This window comes from Neofelis nebulosa, chromosome 11 (genome assembly GCF_028018385.1).
Source record: "Neofelis nebulosa isolate mNeoNeb1 chromosome 11, mNeoNeb1.pri, whole genome shotgun sequence".
Classification (NCBI taxonomy): domain Eukaryota; kingdom Metazoa; phylum Chordata; class Mammalia; order Carnivora; family Felidae; genus Neofelis; species Neofelis nebulosa.
Window position 1 is genome coordinate 48,540,931 of NC_080792.1, and position 20,223 is coordinate 48,561,153.

The following is a 20,223-nucleotide window of genomic DNA, read 5'->3' on the forward strand; positions in this document are numbered from 1 at the left end:
AGGCCCATCAATAAATAAAGCCAAAAGCTTGGCCACTCAAGAGCAATACAAAGGTACAGAGCGAGAACAACTCCTAAATTTCTAGCCCTCTTGCGAGGTCGGGGGACTCTGAACTGTGTCTGTGGGTCACTCAGCCTACCGCTCACTGGACAGTGGCTGCACCGTCGAGGCCAAGTTGGACACTGGACAGTACCAGACATCAGGCTACTTAACAGCAGCAGCTTCGGCCATAGTGCTTTTAAACTCAGGAATGCAAATGTGACGCGTGAATCGGAAGCATTACGGAATCGGAAGGCAGCCCCGGGACGCTGCGGGGCCTTCCAGTTCTCCGCGAACCAGACCTAACTCTTTGGCAGGCGGAAGGTGACACTAGCATGGCTGAGTGGGATCTGCTCCCTGACACTTTTTAAAGGCCAATCAATGCAATGTTTTTCCTTTTGTTTGGGAGTAAGCCATCACACAGATTCTATACCATATTTTTAGTAACATTTGAGGATGGTGTAGATACACTTTACTATAACATTTTGTAGTTTAAAGAGCTTTATTAATGCAATAAATTAACTTTGTACACATTTTTATATATATATAAAAAAACTAGCAAGTGATTTCAGAATGTCGTAGGCCTCATTAGAGCTTGGTCTCCAAAAACCTGCTTGAAAAAAGCAACGTGTTCTTCACAGTGTTCTCCTATAAAAGAAATGCAGATTTAATCAGATGTGGCACAAAAGGGAAAAAAGAATGAAGACTTCACAGCTCATAGATACATATGCTGGGTTTTAACTTATTTTTCTTTCATAAAATACTTTGTTTTCCTAAGCTTTTGAGTTGTCCTTTCGTGCATGGCTGCTGGGCACCTTCACAACCCCAGCAAATCCCCACCTGCTTGGGGAGAAGTAGAGAGGCCAACCTGTCACAGGTAACACCATCTTGCACCATTCGCTAAGCTACAAAAAGTCTTCAGGCCTGAAATAAAAGGGACGTGTTCCTTCCCATCCTAAAGGAGGGGATGCCTCAGGTTTCGTAAGTCTGCAGAGAAGAGTAATAAGCCTGAGGTCGTTTAAAACCCTTCGTCGCCCTTTCCTGTTTCGTTCCTGATTCTTCAGAAAGGAGCATTCCCAGACCCACGCTCAGGCCTGAGCTGTGCCCAGAACGCGTCCGCTGCAGGTTCCAAAGCCTAATTCAGATTCCACTGGCATTCTGACTTTCCTCTTACCACCGTCATGGGATTTTGTTTGTAAAAAATCTCACGCAGTTCTCCTTAGGGGAACTTTCCCAAGAGGCTTCTCACCTCCTAGCCTGCCAGCATTCTCTTGCTACCCTGAGTCTGTGTTCGCCCCAGGCCTTTTTACCACTGCCGTGTCCTACCTGGTGTGAAGTTAGGGTTCCCTCGCAAACGCTGGTTTCGCTGTTCAAAAAACCGAAATATAGTATAGAAAAGCATGTTGTCTTCAGTCTGCTTCGCGGCATCTAAAAATTTTCGTGCAGAAATGTTGTCATGGCCGCCGATGCCCCGGATGAATCTTAAGGCAGCTAACACTTGGTGTTTGGAAAGAAGCACTTCTACTATTTCATCGTTTGCTGTCGAGAGGCGCTGGAAGGGGAGAGAAGTCCAGGTAAGCAGCGGCAACAGGAAGAGACGTGAATGCAGTTTAAAACGGGGACGTAGCAAGAGTTACCTTCAACATATCCAGAGACAGCTGATGAGCCGGCGGGTAAAAACTTTCTAGGGACAAGAGCAGACAAGCCTGAAAGACATGTTTTCACACCAGCTTCAGCATAAGATGTCAGACGGTTAAATCTGAAGTTTTTAATCCCAGAAGTAAAAGCCTGGAGCCACATACCAGAGGCTTGGAGTCACTGAGGACGTGGTACTGTAGGAACTGGTGCAGCATGTAAAAGAGGTTGTGCTGGACAAGCGTCTTGATGACAAGTTCGTGTAAGTAGTGCTGAGGACAAAAACAGGAGAAGACTTTCCCGGTCACCCAACTACAACACGCGTGAGGCCAGGTGTGTCTAGGATGGAGCTATTCTAAGTGACGGGTTAAGGTTTCTGTCACCTGTGCGTTGACAGGATGCTCGATTAAACACTAATCATCCCGCCTGAGCCCGACACGGTGATGTCGGGAGAGTCACTCAGAATTGGGTCTGGTACGCAGACCCCGCTCCTCTAAGTTGGGACCACAAATGGTTGGAAAGTACCTGTACTGTGATCTGAAACTGGTTAAGAGAGCGAATATACTCCATCAGCACGGCTATCACAAATTTATGAGGCATCTCCTACAGAAGAAAAGAAGAGTAGTCTCAAAACTGGACGCTCGCAAGGAGGCCGCCTGCAGCTCCTTGTCTACCCGCCCGCTCTGTTTCCGTGCGCCTCTGGCCCAGTGCTGTTCACGGGTTCTGCACAGATCCCTCCAGAACCTCCCCCCATCGACGGTCACGTTTTGGCCTAGTAGACGCCAAACTATTAGCACTGGGTCTTCACCCAAGAGAACTCCGGTTCTTTAAATCACATCAGGAGTTCTACTGCTTTCCTCAGTTCCCTGCAGATCAGATCTCCGGCTGGAGGCTCCGTCACCCACCTTCTTCTCCGTGAAGACCGACAGCACGTGGGTGTACATGTCAGACTGATCGACCACAGCCTGGGTCCGCACCGGCCTCTTGAGAAGCGGGCTGCACCGGCTCGGCCCTGCTTCTACTGCCTAGACAACACATTGCAAACGGGACTCTCGTCAGCTTCTAGGGACTCCCAGAAGACTGAATTCCTAAGATACGAGCAGAGGATGGCACTTATCACGTGGACAAAACCATTTTTCCTGTGCGGGCTGGGGCTGGGTTTAGAAGTCAGAGTTGGTCATCTAGAAAATATGCCAACATTCACACGTGGAGCTAAAAAAGCAGAAGTCCGCTTCTGCTTGAGACACATTTTTCTCACCTCTTAAAATCCCTCATTTTCTTAATCACGGACTTTCTCGTATTTGTTATCTAATAAAAATAGAATGGTGTACTGGTCACACAGTAAGGGAATACCGCTTGTAAGGCTGGATGTGTGCGTTTCCGAGTGGTCAACAAGGCCACCCAAACATTGCTGACTTCTGCGAGAAGACGGACGACTTCCCTGAACTCTCTAGAGCAGCTCGCCCCAGGGCTGACGGTGCAGCTGTGGTAGGGGCTGGGGAAGCTCCAGCATTGCCGGCGGGGGGGGGGGGGGGGCGGCACGGACCACGCTCTGACCGGCACGTGTTTAAAAAGACTCAGAGCCGGGGCGCCTGGATGGCACAGTCGGTTAAGCGTCCGACTTCAGCCAGGTCACGATCTCGCGGTCCGTGAGTTCGAGCCCCGCGTCGGGCTCTGGGCTGATGGCTCGGAGCCTGGAGCCTGCTTCCGATTCTGTGTCCCCCTCTCTCTCTGCCCCTCCCCCGTTCATGCTCTGTCTCTCTCTGTCCCAAAAATAAATAAAAAACGTTGAAAAAAAAAAAAAAAAAAAGACTCAGAGCCAGAGCAGCGAGGCACAGAAACCCATCTGGGGTCAGACCTACGGATTGCCACACCCCAGTACACTAGCAGCAAGGCCGAGGAGGCTCTGCAAGAACCCAGCCCCCCTCGCGTGTCTCACAGGACAGGGACAGGTACACTCCGAGGTCACTCGGCCTTCAGTAGCCTGCGTCAGTTCTCTTACCCCCGAGGAGCTAAAGGGGAGTGCAGTTCTGGGTTCCTCGTTACTGCCTAAAACCACTTCTGTTTTAAGCCTCAGGACTAATCAGGTCCTTGAAGTGAAATACGTCCTTCCGCTCATTCTAACGGTATAGCAGAACCTGGCTACAGGCCACGTCAATGGTTTCTAGCCGTTCATGACAAACACGTGAACCCGCTCTGTGGAAGCACGGTGCTAATATGTCATCACTATCCTGACAGGACGCTGACCGAATGCCAGCATAAGTGTTAATTTTATAGCTGTTACAGCCTAAAAGGAAAGAAAGAAGATGCGGCAAAAGGATTATACGCCTAGTTTGTTCAGTCCAGGCTCTGACCGGGCAGAAGTATGTACAAAGTAAGGCAAAGCCGAAACTGCTTTTCTTATCCACCAAACAGATAAGACCAAGGATCTACCTGTAAGATTCAACACAAGTTAAAAACAAGCAAAGGCATTAAGTGACACGCAGCCTCAAGCTAAGGGGAGGCACAAACTCTGAATCTGTGACCCCCAACACAGCCACCTTGCCACCTGGCACGCACACCCCAGTGGTGTTATCCCACCAGAACCTCGCATTATAGTTGGTTAGGAAATACACTGGGCGGTGGGGGTGGAGAAGAGCCCTTTGTCCCAGCACACACACAGCTTACCGTTGTGTAACTCTGCTCGGCGTCCAGGTACTTCTTGTACTCGTGATTGAGTTTGTCAAAAACCGTGGCGATCACAGGTAAGGTTGCTCTGTCTGACTCGCTCAACACTGGGAAGAATGTTCAGACAGGTCAAGTGACTTTACATCCACTTCAGAATTCAGACAGTTGTTAGCACAGAAGTAACTAACCTCAAAGGGTTACCAGGTAAACATACCTTCAAGGAGCATTCAGAGAAAGGGTATCATTTGGAGATTGGAAATCACTCACCAGCCCTTCCTGGTTACTAGGAAAAGGAGCTACATACAGAAGCTTTCAGTAGAAAGTGCTCAAAGTAGACACATACGCAGTGAGTGACTTGGATTCTGGGAACTGTTTTAAGGCTGGAGATGCTAGCTCATTACCGTCAAGTGCGCCACAGTTAGCTTTGCTTTTGCTGGAACCATCCAATTTAGCTTTTCTACCCAAGTCACTGTAAGTCATTTTTCTGTTTCCTGGTCTTTCCTTCCAGGGGGTTAAATAATTCATTCTTCAAGTGAAGAATGAGGCTACACACTATGGACAAAGCAGACATATGTGGCCCAGCTCCCAATAAAGGGTGTGGGCAGCCCAAGCCGAGTACTGGACTCAGTCCGATGGGGAAGGACTCGTCCACTTACTCTGCGAACAGACAGACAGGATGACCATCTTGCACTCCTTTCTCTGGAGGAGAAAGTCCATCAGTCTTCCTTTATCTGGCAAGAGGTTTACGATAGGCTGAAGCTTTACTTGGAGGTTCCAGAGGTAACCTGGATTGAGGAGGCAGCAAATTTCATACTGGACGCAAACGAGAACAAAAGCCCAAAAGATGGTTCCCCTAAAACATTCATTTGGGGGGCGCGGGAGGGGGCCGTCCTGCAAAGCACTGTTGCTACCCTCTTCTTACTAACCCAAGCGCAGTCCAGGGAATGCAGGACACACCTGACGACAGAAGGACGCCCAGCCAAACGACCACCGCCCGCTTGACGGTTCCCTCCAACAAGGTCACCCTCTCCAATCAGAGGGACATCAACGGTGTAGCTCCCGAAATAAGTGCGGGTGACAAGTCTTCGATCAACTCCGAGCATTTCTGTCCCCACACCCAGCCCCCTTTTAACCTTGAAGGTAGAAAAGGATGTCAACGTGCGGTATTTACTTTGGTCCTATACTTTGGTTTCTCCCGCACTGGCTCTTCAAGTCAAAAGGTAACTCCCGAGGCTCCCAAGGGAAGTTCATAATTCATGCATTCACCAATCCATGAATTTCCTGAACACCCACACTGCCAGGTAGACAGTGCCTTCCTCAATTGGGGTTCCACGAGAGAATTCAACACTGCATTAAAGATGACCTGAGTGGTCCCCTTCTCAATTCTCCTGCAGCTGGTCCAGAGCCAGCACCGTTCCAGATGGAGAAGGGAGAGGGGAATTCTACATGCAGTGGAAACCTCGAAAATTCTCGCGAATCCCAGTGGGTAAGACAGGAGAATACACAAGATGACTGAAGACAAATGTGGAAAGTACTCCCAACAGGAAGATACAGGTGCTAGGGGGTTACCAGGAAGAGAGAGCTAGCATCTTGAAGGAGCTTGCCCAGCACAGTGGGAAGCAGGAGCGCACTTCTATGCAAACGGAACAGAAAAGGGCAAAGACCCACGTGGGTAGGACGGGGGGTGATAAGGACAGGGCAGGGAGGGCCTTGTACACCGTGCTGTGGAGTCTGGCTTTTCAGAACAGACAGACCTAAATGGGCTAGAAGCAGGGGAATAGCCATTCTTAGTTGTTTATTATAAAACTAATATAAGCGGGGCGCCTGGGGGCTCAGTCAGTTAAGTGTCCGACTCTTGATTTCAGCTCAGGTCATGATCTCAGTCTGTGGGATCGAGCCCCACATTGGGCTCTGCACTGACAGCATGGAGCCTTCTTGGGAATCTCTACCCCTCTCTCTCTCAGAATAAACATTTAAAAAATAATAGTATATGCTCAGGATAAAACAGAACAGTAGAGAACAGAGTATAAAGTGAAAAATTTTCCCATTCCTAAGACTGAAGGAAGAGGTCATTTGTCAGATTCACCTCGAACCTGTTACTGGCTACAAGAGTCATCCAAAACCAACAAGTAACTATTTTCTAACATGATGACTGTCCCCTCTGACCCACCTTGGCTTGCGCTGATGATGATGTCAGGCTGAAAGACAATCCAGGATGAAGAATCTGCATGTTATAGGAAATGGTAAACTAGGATAAAAACCAAAGACAAACCCAGTTCTGATTAGCACTCGCCCGCCCCCTATTTGCAGAGGCTACTCAGGCCCAGGTGGTGAGGAAAGCACCCCCAGGGGGGGCTCCCAAGACGTTATTCAGGTTATTCACAGCTGCCAGGCAGGACTGTTCTCACACACCAAGACAAAGAGGGGTACTATCTTCCCTTCTGTGCCCAACAGTAAGGCCTTTGTAAAGGATACAGAGTTTGCACGGGATGGGAGACTGGCTGGTCACAGGAGCAGGACCTGCAAATGGAAAAAAACAAGTGTGCAACGACAATGCCACCAGGAAATACTGCCCACACCAGTGCTCAGAGGGTGAAATGCAGTACTTTTAAAGCCTTCAGTAAATGGTGATTCGACTACAGTTGAATAAGGAAGGAGTGAACTGTCTTGTACCACTGATACCATATACAAGGAGGAAGGGGGAAGTTGAGAACAATCCATGAAAATGGCCTCCCAAGAAGGGGAAAGTACGAGAGACTCAGAGTTGTTCATTCTTCTGTAATAACCGAAGAGGACTCGTCTTCATTTACACAGTAAATCACCAAGTCCTGGATGGTTCAAAATCACATCCCCAGGCCAGTCACTGAGAAGATTTCAAATAACAGTGCTTTGTGCTTTGTCTAAATAATTAGCTCAATTCCCCATCGCACAGGGTAGGTCCAGGCACAGAGATCTCCTCTAGGAAACAGACCCCAAACACCTCACAGGACAGGGACTCTTAATTCCCAGTGGCACTGCCCGTGCATCCATGGTAAGCCTGAGAAGTGCAGCCCTGCAAATTAAACATCGTTCCCAGTTCTGCTCCGATTACCCAGGGACAATCAGAAGACAGGTTTTAATCAGCTGGTTGGAAAACGTGGTCATTTTGGACAGCCCACTCAAAAGAGGGAAGGGCCCAGACAAGCTAAGGCAAAGAACACCTGAATCTAGAACCTGAGAAGTTCTTGCACGCGGGCCTCAACTCTGGCTGCCAATCACATGGACTTGACCGCTCTCAGGTGACAGCGGGTGCCCCTGTAAAGCCCCCGGGGTGATTCTGATGTGCAGTCCGCTTGAAAACGAACAGCTGAACAGACCAACAGCAGAAGGGGGAATGAGAGCAGCTACCAAGCGCGTCCCCACGACACACCCTGCAGCAGCACGGGGCGGGCAAGACACAGAGCCGCTACAAGCCCGCATGGGGCTTACAACCTAGGGGGTTAAACATGACGAAAAGCCTTTAGCTGTGAAAAATGCTTTACCAACCCATGCTCTGGAGGCCAGAGATTCAATGGACTTTTGAATTCTTATTAATCGTTGCCCACGCTATGATTTTGATCACACCTGGCATTTGTTTTGTTATAACTGGCCAATTTGAACCTGACTGCCTTCTAACTGGTCCCAAATAACCAGAACGGAGCTGAAGGTTAACGTCTAGATTTGGCTTTCCACCAGTTCACCAGCGGTTACCTTCAGGCCACGTAAGCAGGAGACACAAGACAATCATTTGACACAACCTACTCTTTTAATGCTCACATTATTAGCCCTGGAAAAGGAAGATGCTGGAAGGAACACAAAGCCCCCCCAAAAGCACAGGGGCCTGGGAACCCCTGTGTGTACCCCTCATTCCATCCACTATGCGGAGGTCCCCTTACCTGCCACGGGGATCTGATAGGGCTGAATCGAGCGTGCCGGAAGCACCGGATGATGGAAGGTGACGGTGCCATCAAACTCTCCCCTTAACTTGATGTCAAATATCACCGATGTCTGAAGTGGAAAAAAGTAAGACTCTGATGCCGAAACAAGCCATGACTTGGCCTGTCCCTTCTGTTCTCTCAGATCCCTCCATTCCCGTCAGCTTACAGAGTCTGCATGCCCTGCGCTGCACCCCCACAGGCTGGTTCTACGCGGGGAGGAGTCTGCTGTGATATCACGACTCTGTTACACTGTCCCCCACGCTCACGCACACCCCTGGCGTTTATGACAGGCTGCCCTTGAAGAGCTCCAAGTGATTTCAGCAGATCTTTTTCACTTCGACTAGAAATACCTTCATTAGTCAAGATAAGGGTATTGCCACCCTGCGGGAGGCACGGGACACAAGGAGCTTGTCTGTGACCAGATACCCAGCTAACCATGTAGGAAAAAAAAGCAGGACCCGTTCTAGTCTTTCTCTTGGGCCACAAAGCCTCAAAATCATTACCTAGCATTATCTGTACTCACAAAGGAAATACAAAGCTTGTGTGCTCATGCAAGACTGTGCTTCTGCAGTAAATTCCCAGCTTGGCTGAGCCAACCAAATAATTGTTCCAGAGTCAAATACCCTCATGTGCTACTTTCTGGAATAGTTTTTTTGTGTTTTTTTTTTTAATTAAAAAAAAAAAAATTTTCTTAATGTTTATTTGTTTTTGAGACAGAGAGAGACAGAGCATGAACGGGAGAGGGTCAGAGAGAGGGAGACACAGAATCTGAAACAGGCTCCAGGCTCTGAGCTGTCAGCACAGAGCCTGACGTGGGGCTCGAACTCCCGGACCGCGAGATCATGACCTGAGCCAAAGTCGGCCGCTTAACCGACTGAGCCACCCAGGCGCCCCTGGAATAGTTTTTAATTAACTGTAATCAATAGACAGGGAATCACTGTTTTTTCTCAACCATCTAGAATACCAAACTCATTTGCATCTGGAAGACCAAAGCTTTAGCATGGAAAGTACTTTCTAGTCTCTGTTCTGCATGTTTTGTCAATTTTCAAACTTTTTTTTTTTAATGTTAATTTATTTTTGAAAGAGCACGCACAGGGCAGGGGCAGAGAGAGAGAGAGAGAGAGGCAGAAGATCCGAAGCAGACTGTGTGCTGACAGCGGTGAGCGCGATGTAGGGGCTCGAACTCACGAACATGAGATCATGACCTGAGCTGAAGTCGGCCACTCAACAGACTGAGCCCCCCGGGCGCCCTAATTTTCCTAACTCTTAAGCCACACTGACAGACCAGACACCCACACATAACCCCTACCTCTGTATCCTGATGATGAACGACCACCAGGTTATCCACCACGTTTAGGGCAAACTTCCCCGTCCGATTTAACTTTAATATGTGCATCTTTTTACAGGCACCTTCTCTGTAGGATAACAGAAAGGTCAAAACATAGATCGACAAGCTTTAGTTCATATTTTAAAATTGGAGAAGGAGGACAGCATTAAATATACCGTGGTAGATGATATAGGACTACCTCCGCTCCTGTACTATTGGAGGTCCGAGAATGATGCCTCAAGAAGAGAACGTAAAGCTGTCCGTATCTGGAGAACAAAGAGACAGACTTCACACAGGACATCTGAAACTCCTCTATTCTAAATGCTGAATTATGAGGCCATAAGAGTTAAGTACATTATGACATATTCCCTAACAGAATATTTCTTTCTTTTTTTTTTTTTTTTTTTTAATTTTTTTTTATTTTTGGGACAGAGAGAGACAGAGCATGAACGGGGGAGGGGCAGAGAGAGAGGGAGACACAGAATCGGAAACAGGCTCCAGGCTCCGAGCCATCGGCCCAGAGCCCGACGCGGGGCTCGAACTCACGAAGCGCGAGATCGTGACCTGGCTGAAGTCGGACGCTTAACCGACTGCGCCATCCAGGCGCCCCCCCAACAGAATATTTCACAGCCAACAAAAATATTTACAAAGTGCAGCTAAAAAAAAAAAAAACCAAAAACAAAAACCCAAGGCCATTATATAAAAGTGAAAACGGTGATGCAAAACTAAATACAGCCCATCACAGTACTTTAAAAGGAAGACAAACTTCTGCACAATGTCCAAAACTACTAGAAAGAAACACATGTTGTTAATAGCTATCCTTGAGTAATAAACCGAGTCCACTTTCTTTTTCTGGAACTTTCTGTATCTTCCAAGTTCTACGTAATGAGTACATTCCTTGATAACAGGAAAACATAATCACTCTTCATTTATAAGCCTCATGGAAGAAATGCTCCTGTGACCAGTTCCTGCATGCACATTGCTATTCCAGTGGCTGACACTGTCCTCGGTCCGCCACAGGGATGAGACCAGAGGGAAGGGAGTGGGTCTCTGCCGCCACTGGGTGAGGACTGCCCTCACTGTATCTGTTCTCTAATCTGGGATGCCACAGTAGATGGCCTTTTAAAAAAAAAAAAAAAAAAAAAAAAGGCATTCTAACTCCCAAAGAACGTTAAAGTTCTAAACCACTGTTTTAGGCCACAGAAGAATCCAAGAAGTAATTTAGGATCAAAATTTGGACATTTTTGAATTGGGTTATGGGTACATAAGGTATTCTTTGCATCGGTTTCTATTATGGTGTGTTTAAAACTTCCATAATGAAGCTTAGAAATTGAGATACTCTGCATTTACAAGCGAGGATACCTTCCTACATAAGTAATTTAGTTCCATGTTTGTTAGATAAACTATGTTCTTTAAAGCCAGCAGGATATGTTTTAGCTAAAAATAAATAAATAAAAGTCCTAGATAACCTTCAACTACTCACAGAATAAAAAATAAATTATAGAACTAAGATACCTAAACAACAAATTGGTCCAATGTTCTCATTTTATCAGACCAGAATGGTGGAAAAAAACTTCCCTCAGATCACAAAGCTAGAAGAATCAGAAAAGAATGCCAAGCTGACGACCATTTTTCTCCATTCATAAAATCTAGACACTGAACGGGAAAGCGGGAGTCTTTATCATGTGCTCTGAGGGCACCTGTCGAAAGTGCTGTGCTTTTATGATGCACTTCTGCTACTTCTATTACCAAAAGCAATGTCAGGAAGGAATTCTCTCAAAAGACAGACATACATGGTCGCCATCGCGATGTCTCTCTCGGAAAGGCTCAGTTTAGTTGACTTGGGCACAGCTGGTAATTCAATCTCAAACTTGGGCAGCTTTGACATAGTGCCAGCCTGTTGGGGTGATACAAGTTTTAGGAAAAGCTGGTTAAACCTCTTTGATGCTTTAGCATTCCCTACATAAAACCACGGAGGACAGGCACACACACTCTGTCTCTCCATCCTTTCCGAAGTCCCACTAAGTCCTTTACTCCCTGGAGTCTGTCCCCACAGAACGAGTCATTCCTGGCCGTGACAGGATGGTACAGTGTGCCCTCTAGTGGTCAGAAGTGGTGAGGTTATTGGAGAAACTTGCCCCTTTGAAGTCCGGGACACCTTACTATATTAGAGGAACAGGATGGGAGGGGGGAAAGGGAATTTTTCCTAAAGACAGGCTCACTCTTACCCGAAAATAAAAGGGCTGCAGCACATTTCCAAGGACTGTGGTAGACAGCAGAATCACAGCACCCTCAGGGCAGTACATGTACCAATTCACGTTGATATTCTGGCTCTTCAGGAGTTTGAGATTTCGTTTCTCCGGTAACACCTGAAGCAAAGTTCGAGAAACAGAATCTTTATTTTAAAATCAGCAAAATGGAAGACGACTGATGGTAAATTAAGAAAACAAGAAAAATCTGGGAAAAACCACTAAGTAAAACTGCACAGGTTTTTGTTTGCTGCAGCTACCGCTCCCCACGCTCAGTGCTTTACCAATCTTGGCTCATTTATTCACAGCACGACCCTGAGAGGCGGGCAGCATGGATACCTGACCAAGGAGAAAATACGGCTCAGACACCGCTATGCAGTCACAGCCCAGGCAGGCCAGTTCCCCGCAAGAGCCTGCACACTCTCCAGGCATCATCCACCCAAGAGTCCAGACTACATACTCCCTCCTCCAACCTGTGGAAGCAAATGCACACCCCACCCCACCCCCCCCCCACCCCGCCCTCAACGATCCCATGCACTGAATCACTCACACCCAGCCTGTAGCACCTGCCTTCCACCTGGCTCTGTCTTGACTCCAGGTAGCACTGAGTCTGGGAGCAGCTCCCTTTTGCTAACAATCGTGTTCGTGAGACTCTGCATGCAAACCTAGTATTTTACGGTTGAGGCAGGTCTTAAATATACTCTAAATATTCAGATAAATTAAGGAACACTGTATAGAGCCCCGAGACATGAATGCTCCTAGAACACTGTGCTCCAGAACCGATGTGGAAGTCATGGTGGAGAGGCATGGGTTTCTTGACAATTCAGATATGAAACGGATATGCTAGAGTCCTCTTTCTTTTTAACTTATTTCTTGAAGATCTGAAGACCATCTAGATGACATGAATGTACACTTTTCCACTACAGAGAGCAGAAAAGTATATGATTGCCACAAGGAACCCTTCAGGAAAGCAGGTGATCCTATCCACGCTACCATATACACAAAACTCTTCTTCTATGTGTACGAGATTTGTGCAGTTTATTTTCTTTCTGGTGGTCATTACAAAGGTTTTGAGGACGGCCCCAAGGCAAAGCACTAACATCTCACATTTTGCTTAACGGGTGTATTTTCTCCATCTGTACATTCTAACTTATACTGCTTTCATTAGGTCAAACAAAATTGAACCCGAGAATATCTGAACACTTTCTAGATTAGCTCCACTGAAAGATTCAGAAGCATGCTCAACAGGTCGGGCAGCTGGAACATATTACAAGACAAGGCAGGTACCAAGTCAAGTCAACAGAGCAAAAGGGCAGCCTGTGCAACGGGAAGTATTTGCAAACCATCTCACCTGAGAAAGGGCTAATACCCAGACTGTATGTCTATGGACTCATCATATGCAGTTCTGGCAAAAATGTGGAAAACAGATATCCCTATACCGGAAGTCACAGAGCAAACTTCTGGACAAAATTTAGCAATATCTGTTCAGCTTTTCGGATGTTCATATCTGTGCCGTAATTCCCCTTCCAAGAACTGCCTCACCCAAGAACATAAAGAAATGTCTGCAAGCATGTTCACTGCAGAATTGTTTACAATCACAGAAAAATGAAAACAAGCCAGAGGTTCATCAACAGGCAATTAATTAAACCTCAGTGCACCCACACAACAGAACACTACTCAGAATAAAATATGGACAAATGTCCAAGCCCCACTGCCATGAAAAAAAAGCCAGCCACAACTTCATATACAACATTCCCATTTTTATAAAAAAATGAAGTTTGCATGTGTGTAGGAAAACAAAGAAAAACGTACTATTCATACTAGTTATTTCTAGGGATTATGGGGGGACTTTTACCTTCCAGATAGCCTGGTAATGTTTAAACATTTTATAAAAAACATGCATTTCTTGTAATTAGAAATAAAGAACAAAAACCCAAACAAAAACCTAAAGTTCAGAATCTCAAAATGTCTATTCAGTAGTGAATTCAGAAGGCTGCCACACGGCCATCACAGACCGTTGTCCAGCAAACAGAAGTGATCAACATAATACCTGGTAAAATTCAATTCCTTGATCTGTTATGAAGACAATTTCAGTAGAACTGGTCCAACAGAATCCAAGTATGTTGGCATTCTTGGTCTGAAAAGGATTACAAAAAATTTTTTTAATTAATTAGTTTTTGTACAACTCTTCAAAAGCTTAAAATACTCTACTTCTCACACTCTTTAATAAAAGTTACCCCGATTTGATTACTTACTAAGAAATCAAACTTTCTTTTCAATACAACATTCCCAGATTTCCACCTGGGATGCCTCACTAAAGCACCTGACTCTTAATTCCTTCTCAAGAACAGAGGGAAAAGCCTGAATTTTGCAGAAAGGTAACTGACCAGCACACACAGATATCAACTTCTTCCTTAAGGAAAATCAAAGGGCAGGTGACTTTCTCTTACCTGTATTCTAAAAACATGCATTATAAAAGTAGAAAAGTTTAGAAGGTTCTCAGTGAGTGTGGACCAAGATGGGGTTGGGACCCTGAGCCCACCCCTTCGCCTCCCCTGCTGCACAGCAGTGCCCCAAACCTGAGGCCGCACAGATCCAGAGGTCTGTGAGGGACTCGGTTCGTGGGCCGAAGGGCCTCTCCTTGTCGCAGAGCCCACCCTAAACTCCATTTAGCAAAACCACTGTGAAGCTGCTAAAAGCCATACCCAGCCACTAGCACCTTCCGCTACCTTCCAGAGTGTCACATTGCTGCTTTGAGCTGAGCCCCACCGCCTTGCCTCGTTTATGCTACCCAGCAAATCTAATTAAAACCGATTAGAATCTACACTTGGGGAAAGAAAGTGGAAGGACACAAGGACAACAAATCAAGGAAACATCATCAGGAGAGGGGAAAACACTCCTCTTCCTAAAACCTCCTACAAGGCCGCTATGAAAGGAATCCAGGGTCTGAACCCCCCGCACAGCCAGCACAGCCGGGCGATTAACATCCTGTCACCCATTTAATCTTCCCGATTTCATCTTATAAAAGAAGAAACAGGCTTTTAAAACTGGGACGACTGGGTGGCTCAGTGGGTTAAGCATCCCACTCTTGATTTCGGCTCAGGTCACGAGCTTAACGGTTCTCAAGATCCAGCCCCAAGTCAGGCTCTGTGCTGACAGTGTGGAACCTGCTTGAGATGCTCGCTCTCCCTCTCTGCCCCTCCATGCCCGCGTGCTCTCTCTCTCAAAATAAATAAACATAAAAAAAAAAAACCAAAAAAACAAACCTTTTAAAACTGTCCAAGTCACAGAGCCAACGTGCAACAGGAGTCAGCATAAGGCACAGCCCGCCTCCCAGGGTGTGCTGGCAATTCCCAGGGCACGCTGCCCCTCCCCCACGTCACCCACACAGTGAGATGGCCAGCAGCCGGGAAAGGATCTGGGCTCATACCTTGCACTCTTGAGTGTATTCCAGCTGAGAACTATCCGGGATAAAATTAGAGAAATCCTGAAGAGTAAAAAAACCACAAGGAGAAACTGGGATCAAGCAGCATACTGCCAACAGACGCTGGCATACCACCAGACAGACAAAAGACAAATTTAAAAAGTGATCGGAAAAAAAACCGGATAGAAGGCAGGAAAACTAAAAAAAGCAATTTGGACAATCTGTCCCCTTCCAATGCAATTTAAAAAAAAAGTTAATCCAATTATCCAGTTAGTTTAGAAACTGATACCGAAAACCAATGGATTCCAGAGAAATGTGTTGCTGCCTCTTAGAAGAGGCTTTCCAACAATTTTAGCAATTAATAATGACAGGGGGAAATCAGATTCTGCCTGTTTCCAAAAGGTTTTGCTCTACTTTACAAATGGTGACGGTGAATACTTAGGAAAGTGAAAATGCCAAACGGGTGCTCCAACTTTGAATGTCTGTTCCTAGGGGATCAAGCATTCAAAGATGCAAGCAGTGAGTAAATGGAGTTACTCCATTAAAGCTAATTCACAAAGTTGCCAAAAATACAACGCACATGATCTATGCCGCTACCAATCAATCCAAGGTTGCCTGAGGTTCCAAATTACTTTAAAACATTTTTAAGTCAAAAATGACAAACTAAGGTCACAAATATTTATCCCTTGAAATGTCTCTCTCATCTTCAAGAATTCCCAAGGCTCGGGGTGCCTGGGTGGCTCAGTTAAGCATCTGACTTTGGCTCAGGTGATGATCTCACAGTTTGTGGGTTCAAGCCCCACATCGGGCTCTGTGCTGACAGCTCGGAGCCTGGAGCCTGCTTCGGATTCTGTGTCTCCCTCTCTCTCTGCCCCTCCCCTGCTCACACCCTGTCTCTCAAAAATGAATAAACATTAAAAAAACATTTAAAAAAAGAATTCCCAAGGCTCAAAAATAGTACAACAGAACTATAACTTTCAGGACATTAAAATAATAAATGCTTCCTTTAGCTGTTTTTTTGTAATTCATTCTCTTCTAAGTGTACTTCTAATGTCCTTTCCTTTACTCTGTACTTAAAGATATGTCCTGGGGCACCTGGCTGGCTCAGTCAGTAGAACATGTAACTCTTGATCTTGGGGTTGTGGGTTCGAGCCCCACATTGGATGTAGAGATTACTTAAATAAAACTTTAAAAAAATAAACAGGGGCACCTGGGTGGCTCAGTCGGTTAAGCACTGACTTCGGCTCAGATCATGATCTCCTGGTACATAAGTTCGAGCCCAAATTGGGCTCTGTGCCGACAGCTCAGAGCCTGGAGCCTGCTTCGGATTCTGTGTCTCCCCGCCCCTCTCTGCTCCTACACCGCTCGGGCTCTCTCTCTCTCTCTCTCAAAAATACAATAAACATTTAAAATTTTTTTTTAATAAATAAATAAAGGCATGTCTTACCACAGTTTTTGAGGTCCTCTGAACAGCCAATATCTTATTTTCTAAGGAAAACTTAATGCATTTCACTTCTCCTTTGTCTTCCATTCTTTAAGAAAAGGGGGTGAGTTAAAAAGTTAAGAACTGAATTCTAGCATCTATCAATTTGTGAGAAAAGGCAAGTTAAATACTCAGAAAGCAGCAGATCTTAGTTGAAAATTATGTTTCTGACACTATCAGGACTTCTTTTCAAACAACAAAATCCAACTGGCAGCAAGTTGCCAGTGAAATTTACACTGTGGTTAACAAGTGACTGAAGAATGGAGAACAGATGCACTTTCCCCTGAGAGTCACTTTGGACATAAATAAGCAAAACCCACCCAGCAACCTTCTCCACCAACCACCACCTTCCCCCGCGCACCATGCTCTCACAGCCAAGCTTACACTTTCCCATTTACTTCCCAACCCCCAGCATCTTACGGGGCCTCAAACAGATGTTTACAAGAGGAAGTCAAGGGATGAATTACAGAGCCGCACAAGCAAACTTAAAGACTGTGGTGATGGTTAACATGTCAAAACTCATCAACTGTATACATTAAATATATGCAGTTAATTATACCACCAGACAACTGTTAAAAATACACAAAATTGCTAAAATGTTTGCCATCAGAACTTAAAATTTAAAAGAGGATAAATTCAGTATCTTCCTCCTCAAACCCTACCAAGCCCCCAAATCTGGATCAGCGGCTCACTGTTACTTTCCACACCCAAATGATCACCAAGACTTACCCAAGACCTTCCCAAGCACCTCCCAAGTGCCTATGTGACAGTCTACTCGGCCTTGGGTCTGGTCTTGGGTATGCCCGGTTCAGACTACTGCAGTCGACGCTCAGTGGTACCCCTGACTTTGACACGCTCCCAGGTAATCCAAGGTCAATGCTGTGAACAGCGTGATCTTTCCGAACGCTGATAAGATCGTGCCATGCCCCCATCTTACAATTTCCAATAAGAAAAAGCCCTAATTCCATAGCAGAATACATAAGGTTCAAGCTGACTCCTGCCAGGGGCCAAACCACCCCCACCTCTCCTTCCCTGCGAGGACACCTGATCTCAGTTACACAGACCTGGAATTCCCCAAACACCCTGCCTGCTAAGCTTTGCACTCTGGCGTTCTTCGCCATCTGAAAGGCCATCTCTCTTCCCCACTCAGAATCATTCCATTCAAGCTTTAAAGTTTAGCTCAAAGACTCCCTCCTCTCTGAGGCCTTCCCCGTCCGAGGCAGTGGTCTTCCTCAGCCTACCCCAAGATAAATGTCTCCTCTCTCGTGTGCCCCAATTCTGAACACAGTGCTATTACGGCACTTTCTCACAATCGACATAATGTGTCTACACACTTGTCTCCCACACTACATATATGAGCTCTCCAAAAGGGCGCCAGGCTAATTCAAAACCTTCACATGCCTGGTGCCTAGCACAGGGCGGGGGGGCTGCAATCAGTGTGTGCCAAACAAATGATGATTCATTTCCACTTCAAAAACTCGTTCTTATTAACACAGGCCACCTGCAAAAAATTTAAGTCCCCACTGAATCGAGGGCCCACACTACACTTTCCCTTCCTGTAATCACAGGAACGAAGACCAGATAACTTATCAACCAAATCAAGGCACTTCAGAAAGTGAAAGGAAGTGCTATTTGCAATTATACTGGTTCAACCTGCATACACTGGGACATCCAGTCACCGTTGGTGGAAGCTGGGATTTTCTTAATTATACAGGAAACACTAACCTAGGAACTTCCTCCACCTACCACATACTCTGGAAAGAGCCGGGCCACAGGCAAATGAAGGCCCTCCTCCGCCAAGACACCGGAAATGGACACATCAATAAACTGCCTTGTTAATTTCAAGTAGGAGGAAGTAGGTACCCTATGTTGGAGCATTTGATTCCCAAGTCAAGAGACAACTACTCTACACATTTCACTCTGACATGAAGTGCTGATGTGTGCCACGGAGACTGCTCGCAGGTGTCTGCTTGGCAGGTGTCTGCTTCCCTCTCCCTAGAGGCAGGGATGTGCATGCGCACAGACTTCAGAACTTTTAGGGAAAACAAAGGACAAACTTTTAAAACCACCTTCTGAAGACGAAACAGAAAAAAAACAAAAACAAAAAAAAACCCACATCATTTTATTTACACGTGAAAGTTACTCTGTAAATGTCAATAGTTACCTAAATGAGATGGGATTCCTATCATCTGGGCCTTTAACTACCACCCCAGTAGCTCCACCAGATCGAACTGCAAAAACCTAGGAGGCAAAAGAAGCAACGTTAATGGCCTGAACTTTGAAAGACTTTAGACACAGACACCAGCCTAACAAGTGATTATTTCCACCACACCCCACTCTTGGTTCAGCTCAACTAAGGTGGCACATATTCATCTACAGATACCTGGTGTTCACAAGAATTTTAAGGGGCAAGGGAGTAGCAGAGACCAAAAAGGTTAAACCATTGTGAGTGCCACCCACTGTGCAAAACCGGGCCTGGGTCGCCGAGGCTACAAATTTTAATCCGGTTCAGCAAAGGCGCCACTGATACACTTAAGCACACCCTATTACTCCTCACACTGCTTCCCCCACCCTCCGTTTCCAAAATTCCAAGAATAAAGCCAATCTCAACGCCTAAATCCGTGAGTGCAAGAGTAACTAATGACAAACACAACAAAGGCACCGAGAAAGGGCTGGCGAGCTAACGGCCGACCACACCGGCCAAAGGGCGCTGCAGGGTCGGTGGCGCAGGTTCGGGGTCGACCCAGCTGTCACTTTGGAGGAGACAGGCCCCGCCGCGGTGGCGCCTGGTCCCTCGGCCCACCCAACAGCACGGGGCTGGTGCCAGTCCCGCGCCGGGACCGGAGGAGAGGCCCCAGGCCTGGTCCCCCAGCACCCGGCCTGGGCGCGCGCGCGCGCAGGACGCCGCTGGGGGCGCGGGGGATGGCGGGCAGGGTGCGCCCGGCCGCGCGGGGAAGGAGGGCGCGGGCCGGCCCGGACCTGCTTGTTGGCCTCATCGAAGAAGACGCAGTTGACCGGGTTCGCCTTCTCGAAGTGCACCGGCCGGTCGCACAGCTCCAGATAGTAGTCCTCCTGGCCCATAGCGGGCGCCGCGGCGGCGGCGGCGGCGGCGGGGGGTCCGGGGGCGGCCGCCAGCGTGGAGCCGGGCAAACTGCGCCCGGCACCGGGGCGCGGCGAGTCAGGCCGGGAGGCGGCGGCGGCGGCGATCCGAGTGGGCGCGGAGGCCGCTTCCTGGTGCCACGCCCCCACCCCGTCCGGCACGTGACCCGCCGCCCTCAGCGCTTAAATGGGCGACTGCTGACCGGCTGCGGTGGGGCCTAGCGACCGCGACCGCGCCCCGCTCGGCACAAGAGGCTCCTCCCCTTTCCTGGGGGGCGGAGTCCCAGCGCGGCTCGCGGGACGGGGACGTGACCCGGAAGCCGCGCAGAGGCGACGGCGGTAGT

General features: G+C 47.3%; 2 protein-coding genes across 4 annotated transcripts in view; one reads left to right on the forward strand and one right to left on the reverse strand.

The window, feature by feature from the left end:
- The window catches only part of NPC1 (NPC intracellular cholesterol transporter 1), a 54,166-nt gene extending 53,350 nt beyond the window's left edge, over window positions 1–816 (forward strand). For both annotated transcript variants that reach the window (XM_058692511.1, XM_058692510.1), the window contains exon 25: window positions 3–816. In XM_058692511.1, the coding sequence (XP_058548494.1) occupies window positions 3–85 (83 nt within the window). In that variant the 3' untranslated portion in view covers window positions 86–816. The remainder of the gene's footprint in view (window positions 1–2) is intronic.
- RMC1 (regulator of MON1-CCZ1) lies at window positions 523–20,053 on the reverse strand. Of its 2 annotated transcripts, none has more exons than XM_058692512.1 (20): window positions 19,760–20,053; window positions 18,945–19,021; window positions 16,745–16,829; window positions 15,304–15,360; window positions 13,924–14,010; window positions 11,853–11,993; window positions 11,418–11,521; window positions 9,801–9,890; window positions 9,607–9,712; window positions 8,256–8,367; window positions 6,817–6,861; window positions 6,512–6,565; window positions 4,998–5,126; window positions 4,342–4,448; window positions 2,580–2,699; window positions 2,200–2,277; window positions 1,842–1,946; window positions 1,677–1,745; window positions 1,366–1,591; window positions 523–687 (listed from the first exon to the last, which is right to left on the reverse strand). In XM_058692512.1, exons 1-20 carry the CDS (start codon window positions 19,859–19,861, stop codon window positions 608–610), a joined length of 1,974 nt encoding a protein of 657 aa, XP_058548495.1. In that variant the 5' UTR covers window positions 19,862–20,053; the 3' UTR covers window positions 523–607. The 2 variants fall into 2 exon arrangements, with proteins under 2 accessions (XP_058548495.1, XP_058548496.1); XM_058692513.1 differs by lacking the exon at window positions 19,760–20,053 and adding an exon at window positions 19,443–19,602.
- Between the last annotated feature and the right edge of the window lie 170 nt (window positions 20,054–20,223).